Source organism: Hemicordylus capensis, chromosome 3 (assembly GCF_027244095.1).
Source record: "Hemicordylus capensis ecotype Gifberg chromosome 3, rHemCap1.1.pri, whole genome shotgun sequence".
Taxonomy (NCBI): domain Eukaryota; kingdom Metazoa; phylum Chordata; class Lepidosauria; order Squamata; family Cordylidae; genus Hemicordylus; species Hemicordylus capensis.
This window is the reverse complement of record NC_069659.1, coordinates 287,891,944-287,904,550: the sequence shown is the minus strand read 5'-3', so window position 1 is coordinate 287,904,550 and position 12,607 is coordinate 287,891,944. Positions and strand designations below refer to the sequence as shown.

Below are 12,607 nucleotides of genomic sequence, written 5' to 3'. Positions count from 1 at the left end.
TGTCACATCATGATTTGATGCACAGGCCTAGGAATTAGCCAGGCATTTTATTGCTGGACAACTTAGGAACAAAGAGTTCTAGACAGGAGCAGTCAAAAGAGAGTGGTGAGCATAACAGAAGGTTTCCTCATGTGGCTCAATTTGGCCACCGTACAGTTTCAGCGGAGTGGATCAAAGTGTGCCCATTCACACAGACATGTGGGATAGTTTTTGATGAAGAAAGGACGTCTGCGCAGCAATTACTGTGCAGGGAGAGAAGCACTTTTTCTGTTCATAAGCAACCTTTATGATAGAGCTGAAAGAAGCCACAAGGGCTCAGCTCCAACGTATTGGGGTCATCTGCTGACTTGGCAAAACGGCACCTTTTAACATGGTGATTATCTTTATTTAGCAGGGGGAGAGTAACTGGCCCTATCCACCCCCAGCACAGTACTTCCAGTGACTGTTGCTGGTGTCTATCTTATGTTCTTTTTAGATTGTGAACCCTTTGGGGACAGGGATCCATCTTCTTTGTTATTTCTCTATGTTATCTGCCCTGAGCCATTTTTGGAAGGGTGGTATAGAAATTGAATTATTATTATTATTTTACACAGTCAGACAGGTGTTATTGACTGGTTTGTTTTATCCAGACATCGAGTCCTTCCCAAGGACCTGGGATGCCAGAATTTTATTGTCAGTGTTGTTGCTGTTGTTATAGATATCGTCGCAGAATACAGGCTGTTCCCAGTAAAGCTGCTTTTTGTAATTGGCTGATGGTGATTTCTGTGGCCCCTATGGTGTTGAGGTGCTCTTCAAGGTCTTTTGGAACTGCACCCAGGGCGCCAATTACCACTGGGATTATTTTGGTCTTTTTCTGCCACAGCCTTTCAATTTCAATTTGTAGATCTTTGTATTTGGTGATTTTTTCTATTTCTTTTTCTTCTATTCTTCTATCCCCTGGTATTGCTATGTCGATTATTTTGACTTGTTTTTCTTTCTTCTCAGCTACAGTTATATCTGGTGTATTGTGTGGCAGATGTTTGTCTGTTTGTAGTCGGAAGTCCCATAATATTTTTACATCTTCATTTTCTACCACTTTTTCAGTGTTATGGTCCCACCAATTTTTGGCTACAGGTAGCTTGTATTTTTTGCAGATGTTCATGTGTATCATCCCTGCTACTTTGTCATGCCTTTGTTTGTAGTCATTCTGTGCGATCTTTTTACAACAGCTGATTAGGTGGTCCATGGTTTCATCCGCTTCTTTACAAAGGCGGCACTTGCTGTTTGTGGTTGATTTTTCAACTTTTGCTCTTATTGCATTTGTTCTTAGTGCCTGTTCTTGTGCAGCCATTATTAAACCCTCTGTTTCTTTCTTCAAGTTGCCATTCTTAAGCCATTGCCAGGTCTGATGTATTCACTTCCAATGTTTCTTTTAACTTCAGTGTGTGCAATGTTATCAGCCTGGAGAATGCCCAAGTATTTGTAATGTTCTTTCTCTTCCAGGTTCTTGATGTTGCTTCCATTGGGCAGTTCTATTCCTTCTGTTTTTGTTATTTTTCCTCTGTTCATTATTAATGCAGCACACTTGTCTAGTCCAAACTCCATTGCTATATCGCTACTGAATATACGGACAGTGTTTAGCAGTGATTCGATTTCTGACTGGGACTTTCCATACAACTTCAGATCGTCCATGTACAGCAGATGGTTGATTTTACTTGATGTTTTAGATGTTTGGTATCCGAGGCCTGTTTTGTTTAGTATTTGTGAAAGTGGGGTCATGGCGATTACAAACAACAGAGGGGATAGTGAGTCCCCTTGGAAAATGCCTCTTCTAATGCTAACCTGTCCAAGTGTCTCGCCATTGATTGTTAACTGTGTACTCCACATGCTCATTGCTTTTTTTATAAATATCTGAATGTTTTTGCTGACACCAGTTGTTTCGAAACATTTTAGTATCCATGTGTGAGGCAATGAATCGAAGGCTTTCTTGTAGTCAATCCATGCAACACTTAGGTTGGTTTTTTTTCTCTTGCAATTTTCTAAAATCATTTTGTCAATCAGCAGCTGGTCTTTTGTGCCTCTGGTGTTCGGGCAATTTCCTTTCTGTTCAACTGGAAGCTGTTTGTTAGTTAATAAGTGTTGCATCACTTCATCTGCTATTATTCCAGTTAATAATTTGAACATGGTTGGCAGGCAGGTTATGGGTCTATAATTACTTGGAACTTTTGCTGGGTCTTTCATGATGAGATGAGTTTTCCCAGTTGTTAGCCATTGTTCAATATCACCTCCTTGCAAAATGTGATTGAACTGTTTTGATAGTTGTTTATGAAGGCTTGTTAGGTGTTTAGCCAAAAGCCATGCAGTTCATCGTCGCCTGGCGCAGTCCAATTTTTAATTTTCTTTGCTCTTTCACTTATTAATTCTGGTGTTATTATTAGATCTTGCATTTGTTGGTTACATATTTTGACCCCTTTCATCCAGCCTGCTTTTTTATTATGATCTATTGGATTGTCCCATAATTTCCCCCAGAATTGCACTGTTTCTTCTTTATTCGGTGTTTCTATGTTTCTTGCAGTTTCTCCTTCTGTGCTTTGGTAGAAACGTCTCTGATTCGACTGGAATTGGAGATTCTGCCTGTGTTGTGTAGTTCTGGCTTCATATCTGCTAATCTTCTTTGACACTGCTGTTATTTGCTGCTTTATTATTTCCAGGACTTCTCTAATTCTCCTTGAATCTAGGTGGTATTTTTGGATCAGATACTGTTTGGTATTTTCATTCTTCAGCTTCTTGTCCTTCATATCTTTCAATTTACTAGCATCTGATCTAAGCCTGGTGATTTTATTATCTAATCTAATCTAATCTAATCTTCCATTTAGGTGATGTACTACTTTCTTTTTTTACAGGTCCATTGATTTATATACGAGCTCTTGTGTTGTTATTGTTGCTGCACTGTACATTAATTGGTTTGTTTCTTGCAAATTATTGGTTGTTATTTCTGCAAGTACAGCATTGACATCTTTTAATGCCTGAGCAAGTTGTTTTTTGGCAACTGTTTTTAGAGCTGGAAGTCGAACCCTGGTGGTTGTTTGGTTCATGTGCTCAGTTATTTTTTGCTTTAGTTCTTGTTGCTTTTCTGTTAAATGGCATTTGGGTTTTTGAGGTGAAGGCAAAAGGGAGGTTGCCTGGTTTTGATTTTGAAACAGTTCAGCCACAGTGGCATCCTCTATTTCCAACACCTCCTCCACCTGCGCCTGAGCAACTGCTTCAGTTGGTGGTAATTCTTCTTCCATATCTTGAGCCTGTATTGCTCTTTGCAGTTCTTCCAGCTCAACTTCTGTGAATACTTTATTTCTTATTATGAATCTTCTCTGGTCTGCTAGCCTTTGTTCTGTTATTTCTGTGTCTGGATGCTTCTCTTTCCAAATTTGGTACATTCTTTTTAAATAACCTCTTCTAGTTGGACTAGACTTGTAATAGCAGATCATTATTTCCTTGTTGGCATTTTTCGTTGTTTTTTTTTCCGGTTAAGCGACGTTTCTTCCAGTAACTTTGCTGTCTTCAGCCCTGGTTGCTCAACTGAAGATCCTGAGTCCTGTTGCCCACTTGCCACCAGATGTCCAGGGACTCCAGCACCTGGCGCGGTCCTTGTTGACCCGGGTGACTACCGATCCGGTATAGATTTATTAAAGTTACATCTCACCATATTGTTGATGGGAGAGGCACTCTTTGTCTGGCTTCTCTGGTGAGACCTGTCCAGTATGGTTGGACCTCTGGCATAGCTCTCACCTTCCTCAGAGCACGCAAGCCCCACAACCACACCAAGGTAGTGCCTCACTGGGGGAAATTGTTTATTATTATTATTATTATTATTATTATTATTATTATTATTATTATTATTTAATCATTTCTTCTTCCCACCAAAAGGCTTAAGCGCCCATCCAGGAATGTCCCCAGAAAAAAATTAATCTCCCTTTGGTTTCTATGGCACACTCTCTTCTCTGTCCAAAGTACATATGACACAGCAGAATCTGTGACTGGACCTCCCAATATCTTTTTTTAAAAGCAGATGTGGGCAAGCCCGGTTTGGATCAGGGCCACAGCACAAAGTCGGGTTTTTTACCCTCGCCTCTCATGTTGCTTCCCCAATGCAAATCCTACCACCAGCTATTTTTAGAAAAAGAAAAAAATCAGAAGATACTGTATCTCCTGTATTGGCATGTAGTTTGACCTTATATAGTTAGAGGTGTTGTTCCCATCAGATATATTATGTGACCTGGGGTGATCGCACATTGAGAGAATTACCCTGCAGGAACTGTACTGAAGCTAACCATCCTTCCCAGCAAATGTGATCACAGAGAGATACTGAGGCGAAGAGGCCCACTCCAGAGCAATGGGTGGCATTCAGTAGGGAAGGAGCCAGCTTAGGCAATCAGGAACAAAAAAGATGCTGTTATCCTCCACAGAAAGCAGCAGCAATAACCGTTTCTTCTTCAGAGCCCACAGGCTTCATAAGAAGTGAAAATACCCTGCATCATGCAATCATCAGACTATGGCTGGCATGGCATTTTGTAGACATTGCACATCACATCAAGGCTGTTGCAGAATGCAGATTCATAAGGCGGCCCCAACGGAGCAGAGAATGAGCAGCTGCAGTCCGTGCTGCCACAGTGACTCCCATTCACACATTGCTTGTTCTCTGCAGATTCAGGGCCGCCTTACGAGTCCACAGCAGCCCTGATGTGGTGCGCAGCATCACCAAAACACTGCACATCTTGTCAGCCTATGGCTTTGCGTTTCTACCACAGATCTGTTCCTACCACAGATCTTTTCATCTCTGTCAGATGCAGTGAGATGCAAGGGTAGGGCAAATGTACCAGGACAAATCTACCTGCTCTCCGTCTGCCAGCTAAAGCAAAGGGCTATAGAACTCTCAGAGTTACATAACGTAACATATAAGGAACATAAACATAACAGGACTGTTCTGCCATTTCCCGAGTCTGCAGCTAAATGTGTCAACAAAATCCACCCAGCTATGTTCATCATTAGTTGATCTGGCATCCAGTTCTGCAGGCACTGCCTTCTTCCTTCACTAGATGGCAACATTCCTGGTCTTACTATTTCTTTAAGATGTATATATAGTAACTGCCATATACAATCAAATTAACACTCTATTCAGCACTGTGTTCTATGTTTAAAGCCAACCGAGCCTACCAGATGCTTGAAAGGAATGTGCAAGAGAGCTTCCAAAAGGATTGTAACAATGGCATCTTCCTTGTTCCTGCCAGCTCTCTGCAGGCTCAGTGGGTAAAAGGGGACCCTTAATGTGAGACTCGCAGGCCTGTAGCCAGCCTAAAAGTTTGGAGGGGGGGTTGCCAAAAAGGTAGGGGGGGCAGCTTATCTGGCCTTTTTAAAGACCACATTCAAGCAACACTCCGTTATTTAAACATTATTTGTTTATAAACTGGGTGGGTGGGGGGAGAAAGATTTGGGCTCACTCTAGCTCCCCACCCCACCCCACAGCTAGAGGTCTGACTCCTGTCATCTTACCACCATGAATGAAGAATAGCTAGGAGTGATTTTGTTCTCTGCAAATTGACCTAGCCTATTCTTTAAGCCTCCTGTTCCTCTGCATTGGACTGTAGACCACTGAAATGAACAATTCATTCTCTGTTGTAGAAGTGGAGAGCAGAACCCCTATATTTATTTATTATTTATCATATTTTTATACGGCCTGATACGTATATCTCTAGGCTTAATAGGTACAAATATGCAGCACCTTAGCTAATAATCTGTCGCACATGTGTATCCTAAGCATGGGTTGATCTCATATTTGTGGCTGATGGCACTCTTGTCGCTGGGCTGCTGCTCGTTTGCAGGCGTGAACATGTGTCCCTGAAAGGAAACAGGACGGGAAGTGTGGAGAGCAGAACCACCCGTGACATTTTGTGTTCTTTTGTGTTTACCATTAACAGCTCTCCAGGGGATGTGGGCAAAAGGGCTGCTGCTACTTGCCAGGTTAGAGAAACATCTCTTAGCCATGTGGTTTGTGCACGATTTCACAGCCTTGGCCTGGCTGTAAAGCTGTACTGGGCCCGTGGGAATGCAGTCCGTAATGGCTCTGCCAGGAGACAGGCATGTCTCGTCTGCTTAATAGGATTGTGTGACAGGCCATCTCATTCACCCGGCTTCTAACACCTTCCGTTTCTAAACACACCTGCCTAAGGAACCCCCAGGGTCATCCAGCAAAGCTCCCTGCAGTGGCACAACTGCACTGTACTGCTAGATACTCGTGCTGGAGCTGTGAGTTTGAGCGTGGGATGGAGCTCACGTGTTTCGGACAGCTGTTGTGAAAGAGAGCATGTGGGAAGGTGCTGCTTTTGTTAACCCAGGAAAACCACATTTTCCAAAATGCTCCCTCCTACACAACTATTTAAAACAGAGGAACTCTGTCCTGCATTGAACCTGGCCTCCTTATTTAAGCCTTTCTGGAAAAAAGTAAAGAAATCTCTTCTGAGATGTTGTGTCTAGTTTTCTATGTGGTGTTTGCAGCAAGCTAGATTAGACTTGTAGTCCTGGGCCAGAGATCCTCTTCTTAATTTATATTGGTCCCCCAGCCCTCAAAGGCATTGGTGGGGGGGCATTGGGGTAGCAGAGGGAAGGGAGGATTGGTGAAAATCATCCCACCCCTGTTGCATGAGTGAAGTGTTCTTATGTACGAGTAGTGTGAATGCTACCTATTTTATATCTATTTCCAAAAGAGCTGGAAATGTTATGATATTTATGGATACATAACTAGGCGTATGTAAACTGCCCAGAGAACTTGTGTTTGGGGCGGTATAGAAATGTATTAAATAAATAAATAAAATAAATAAATAAATCCTGCTGGTGTGAGAGAGGTACTGCCAGACTCGGGGTATCCTGCGGATACATCAGCTTCACAAACATCTGAAGGGAAAAAACCTAAGGGGGTTAATCCCCAAACTACCCCAATGTAATTCAATGGAGTGAAATGTCTGTGGACTCCAAGGGCAGTTAACAACCAGGTGGGAGGAGCTAATGGAACTCAGTGGTGAGGAGAGGGGAAGGAGGGCTTGAACAAAAAGAATGTGAAATTTCTCAGCTTGAAGAATACTCCCTCAAGACAATCACAAAGCCTCCTGCTTCTGAGGGGGAAAGCTGCCTAAACCTTTCACTCAGGTAGCACATGCACACCATTTGGGATATACTGCAACATTTTGTTGCGGGTCTATACTTGTCCACATTGATATTCTGCTTTCAGTCAATAAGGGCTCCCAAAGTGGTTTGCAATTAAAATCCATACAGAGGATTGATTTTAATGTGTTGTGGTGGGGGACAGTCTGTTCTGACTCCGGCAGGTGCCAGCCCACAGAATCAGCCCTTTCACTGACCTGCATTAACCTTTATCTCTGCTCTCCAAAGAGTATATATCCCAGGTGTAACCTCCCCACCCACCCTCCCCGGCCTTCTTTTGGCAGGATTACTGGCTCTCCCTGCTCTACAAGCAGCTTGTCGGACCCAGGGTACTTGCTGTCCATGTGGCTGGGCTGCAACGGAAGCCGCGCCCTGGCCGGGTGATTCGTGATAAATTACGCATCTATGCTCATTGCACCAGCTACCACAAGTAAGTCCATGAGTTGCCATACAAGGCAGGCACAACTATATGCATAGAGAAGGGGGCTGAGACACTGTTGACTGGAGGGCCAAGGGAGTTTCATCAGTACTAGCCGCTGCCACACCCCCTAGAGGAGAAGGTTGCCATTTCGATTTGCCCTCCAAGTGCCACTGGCCCTGTACCTGCCAAAGACTGGGACTCCGTTCTTGCTGACACTTGGTTTGCCAAGGGCACCCTGGTAAGGAGATAGTTTTGCCTCTGCCCTGCCCTGTCCTCCTCCCCTCACGTAAAAGAGGGTTTAGGCCCTTGGCCAAGAGGTGACGATGAGTTCCTGGGCTTCATGCTGTCTCTCTGCTGCAGAAGAACTGTAAGGACGTGGTGAAAAATAAAACATTCCCAGGACAGCCTCTCTCTTGCTGCTATACAAATAATATCACATACTCCCCCCACGCAGAGACACTTTCACACACATACCTGCGTGCACACTGGCCCCTGGCTCAGCGACATTTTTAACATATATGCCTACTACATATATGTGCCTACATCATCATCAGTGGCTGAGCTGTCCCCCAACTGGCAGGGCCCCCCAGGGACATTTGCTGTCATCCCACTCCCCACCTACACACCCCATTCAACTTAACTGCACCCCTGGGTTCAAAGTTCTTCTGCTGAAGTCAACAGGAAGCGTATTGCTGGAGGCAGGATATGAGGGCCTGTTTTTCCTTCTCTCTGCCCCCTGCATAATTTTGCATCCTCACTTGCTCCGGTTCTGGGTGGGAGGTGGGTGGGAGGTGGGGTGACTAGTGATGATAGGGAAGAGCAGCTATCTCTGGGATGAGAGCCTTTGTGATCCCATTTCTATAAGGATGAGATCAAGGGAGTCCGTTTCTCCAAAGGCCCCAAGCTCTGGTTACAGTTCCCTCTCTCCCCCAACTTGGGGCACCCAGCCTAGCTAGTGTTTCTATGACAAGCCTTTTGAAAGCAACCTTGCAAGGGCAGGCCTGGGACTTCCCTGCACACACAGGTCCCTATTGTTGCTGTCTCACTTTGGCCACAGGCTTTCAACAAGTCTCCCCCTCCTCTTCCCCCTGCCTGGAAGAAGCCCTGGCCAGTGACTGACAGGTAACTGGCAACTGGGACAGGCACAGGTGGGGAGGAAAGACAAGCAGGCTGGCAGGCAGGCACAGGTGGGTAGCACCTTGGCTCTGTCCCATGCAGAGGGAAGTGTATTCTTCACAAGGAGGGGGTATCCTCTCCTGCTCTTTGGCATTTCTGCCTAAGCTTGCCTCAGAGACATGAGGGCTGCAAAGACCTTTAGACCCTAGAAGTACATCTGTGGTTCTGCTGGGAGTAATTAATAATATTATTTATAAAATATGTTTCTAAGGTGCCCCAAGTTGGCTCACTTTATCCTGGTAATCCATTAGTTCCCTCAGACAGTCCAAAAGAGGGGGGTTCCTTTGGCTGTGTATATTGTCCCTCATGTACAGCCTTCACGCAAGTCATTTCTCAGGGTGAGCAGCAAATTGTGGCTGAACTGGAGGGATTTACTTAAGATGGTGGGTTCTCCAGCCATCATCAGACTGCTGGCTGCAGGATACACATTAAAAATACTCAGGGGCCCACTGGATCGTCCCACTGGCTGGAAATGGAGCAACTGCACCCACCTCACACAGAGCACTGTCCCCGTCCTCCTCACAGCTTGAAGTGGCCATGGGTGTCATCACCAGAGAATGGGGTGTAGAATTGGAATGTTAGGAGGAGAATGCTTGACTTGGAAAGCCACATTGAATCCAGCCTCCTGCTGTGGAGCAGGACCCAGCAACTCCAGAACGTACTAGAAAATGGCCAACATCCTTTGCAACGTTGCGTCAGTCTAGTAACATTGTGCATCTGCGGTTGCGTGTCAGCAGTTTGTGAAAATGTGGGAATTGTGCAACAGGAGTTGTGCAAGAGTAAGCCAATTATTTCCAATGGGATGACTCTTGTGCAACAGCTGTTGCACAATTGTTGTGTTTTGGCAAATATTACTAGGATGACGCAACATTGCACAGTATGTCAGGCATTGTCTACACAGCAAGGTCCTTGTATTCCTTCCCCAGTTAGCAGCCCTGCTCTTATCAGTACACATTCAAAATCGTGGGTGACCTCTCATGACTCCTGTTAGATCCCTTGGCCGAGCCATTCTCATAGCTCCACCTCAATAGAGAAATAGCGCCTTGGGTGTGTGGAAGAGAAAATTGGGGTTCTGGGAGCAATGGGTCTGCACTATCACACCAGCAGCTATGGCAGATTATGCTGCGGCCATTCCATTGCCAAACCTTGGCAATGGTGTGTGCAGGATGCTCTTCACACAATTCTGCCATTCAGCTACACCAGGATTCTCAACTTTGGGTCCCCAGACGTTGTTGGACTACAACCACCTCCAGCCCCAGCGGCTGAAAACCATTGTGACAGGGGATGATGGGAATTGTAGTCCAACATCTAGGGAGCCCTGAGCAAAACAAGGGCAGAAGCTTCTGTGCACATGGCCCCCTCACCCTGGCCCTTGGCTCCCTGTGACTAAGTGTTCTGGGATCTGCAGAGCAGTAAAGGAGCCAGTGTCAACCCTGACGCTAGCCAACACATTATCATTTGCACCTGCCTTTTTTCAGCTGCTGTAGAAGAATATGAGGTGTTTGGGGAAATGTGCATATGATATGACTCACTCTTGTCCGCCTCCTTTTGCTTTGACAGCCACAATTACGTCCGTGGTTCTATCACACTGTATATCATCAACCTGCATCGGTCCCGGAAGAAAATCAAGCTGGTGGGGACCCTTCGGGACAAACTTGTCCACCAGTATATTCTGCAGCCCTATGGTCAGGAGGGGCTCCACTCTAGGTGAGAGCACTGGGAAGTGCAGTTATGCAGAATGCCGCTTTTCCCAGCTGGCATCAAAGGCCATGGCCACAACAGCTCAGTACTTTGAAAAGGCAAAAGAGGACATACCACGAGGAATACAACCAGTCTTCATTTGCAGGGGAGCAGCCACAGTGGGAGTGGGAGATGCTTTCCGGCCCTGACTGTGAGCTTTCATGGGGGATCTAGTTAACCATGATGGAGAAGGGATGCTGTGCTAGATAGGCCTTTGATCTGCTCCATCAGGGCTATTCATATGGTTCTTATGTCTAGACATTCACCAGCCTGGGAATCACACTGTCTGCCAGTATGGCATGAGTGTTACCATCCAGATGTGCCCCAGCTCTGGACTTTCCATGTGACCTCAACATCCTCAAGGCTTGGGCACCTTCTGCTTCTGGGGATGTAGGGGGTAAGCTGGTTCCCCGCCATCTTCAATGTTGGTTTCTACATTACTGCTATTATCTGGCTGTGCCAAGCAGAGAACTGCATCCACCTTGTTCCCTAAGGGTTCTGGGGGGTGGGACCAGCATTTCCCACCTTTTTGACAGAGTTCTCATGCAGGAGTGCAAAGCCTGAGGATCAATGGTTTTGTTTTGTTTTTAAGGGGGTGGAAAGGCACATTTCAGGGGCAGATCTAGGTGATTAGGTTAGGCTGGGGGAAGTTCAGTAAAATGAGGGAGACACTCCTTAGGGGGAATCTGCACCCCTGTTCTCATGCGTTTGCGCTTTGCCTGCAGGTTGATGCAGCTTAACGGCCAGCTGCTGACCATGATGGATGACGGAACTCTGCCTTTTCTGAAGCCTCGTCCTCTTCGTCCTGGCCGGACCCTGGTGATCCCTCCCCTCACCATGAGTTTCTATGTGGTGAAGAATGTTAACGCTCTGGCCTGCCGATATCGGTAGCTCCACCCACCCCACTGCCAAGGACAGACTGACCCACTAGGCCTCTTGGGGCATCTCTTGGCAAGTGCTCGCTTCTCAAGTAGGCTAGGCAGATGGCACGAGGAAATGAGAGCAGCCAAGGCTGGCGAGCAGCTTTGTGGGTCTCTGCAGGCACCAGTTGTCCCTCTCACAAATGACCCGCTATTCTGTTCTCGCCACCACCGCCTGCAGTGGCCACAGGAATGTGGGGAATGTTCTGCTTCTGCCTCTAAGTTTGGTCAAAGCCAGATTACTTTTTCCTTTGTGGAAAGAACATTTCTCCAGAGCCAGCAGGAACTGCCTGGCAAGCTATCCTGCCGAAGGATGGGGTACAGAGGTGCTGCTTCAGAAACTTGGTAAAGTAGGGAAAGTGGAATCCTCTGCCAAGTGACAGATGTGGGGGAACTGCCTGGAGCAGCCTGGGACACCCTGCACCTTCTGCAGAGATCCAATCCTAGAGCAGAGGCGTTGTGCCACCTTGAGGGCGGGTGGAAGTGCCCTGCTAGATTCAGGAGGTTCTGGACTTTATTTGCTGAACAAGGGCAAGATGCACACAGCATGCCAGCAAGCTATTAGGTGACCTCCAGCAAAAAGAGCTTTGGAAGCCCGGCCTTTAGATTTGATTCCTGTGGGAGCTGCGCCGCCTGCTGGCAACTGACAGTAGAGCAGACTGTGTGCTCCCGAGTATGCAGATAAGAGGCAGTTGCACAGGGCATGTGGAGAGCCAGAGGAGCCAGGACAGCCTTTTGCAGAAACACGCAGCCAGCTGTGCTGCCGAGGGAAGACATACAGCATATGCCAGTCCAGATAAGCACCGCGGGGGGCGTCTGCAGCGGCTCCAGTCCAGCGGCATGGTGGGGTGGGGAGGAGGAGAAGTTTGGTCTTGGCCACTGTCGTCATAATGCTGCCCCCTGGGAGCATTGGCTGTAAATGTTGGTAATTAAATTATATTTTCTGAAGAACCGAAGAAGATATTTGGGAAAGCTGTGGGGACAGGGGCCTCGGCTGGGACCCTCCTTCCAAGGAGGTTGTTAGAGGCCTGGATAATGGAAAATAACAACAAATTCACAAGAACAACCTTTTAAAAGTGTTCTAACATGGCTGTCGCACACACGCATCATTTCCTTCCACACTCTGGATCATGTGCCATGCCTGCACTCCTGGAACTGG

General features: G+C 46.4%; 1 protein-coding gene across 1 annotated transcript in view; it reads left to right on the top strand.

The window, feature by feature from the left end:
• HPSE2 (heparanase 2 (inactive)) overlaps positions 1–12,399 on the top strand; it is a 218,611-nt gene extending 206,212 nt beyond the window's left edge. Inside the window, exons 10-12 of the mRNA XM_053305552.1 lie at positions 7,476–7,621; positions 10,349–10,495; positions 11,254–12,399. Of these exons, the coding sequence (XP_053161527.1) occupies positions 7,476–7,621; positions 10,349–10,495; positions 11,254–11,419 (459 nt within the window). The 3' untranslated portion in view covers positions 11,420–12,399. The remainder of the gene's footprint in view (positions 1–7,475; positions 7,622–10,348; positions 10,496–11,253) is intronic.
• The last annotated feature ends 208 nt before the right edge of the window (positions 12,400–12,607 follow it).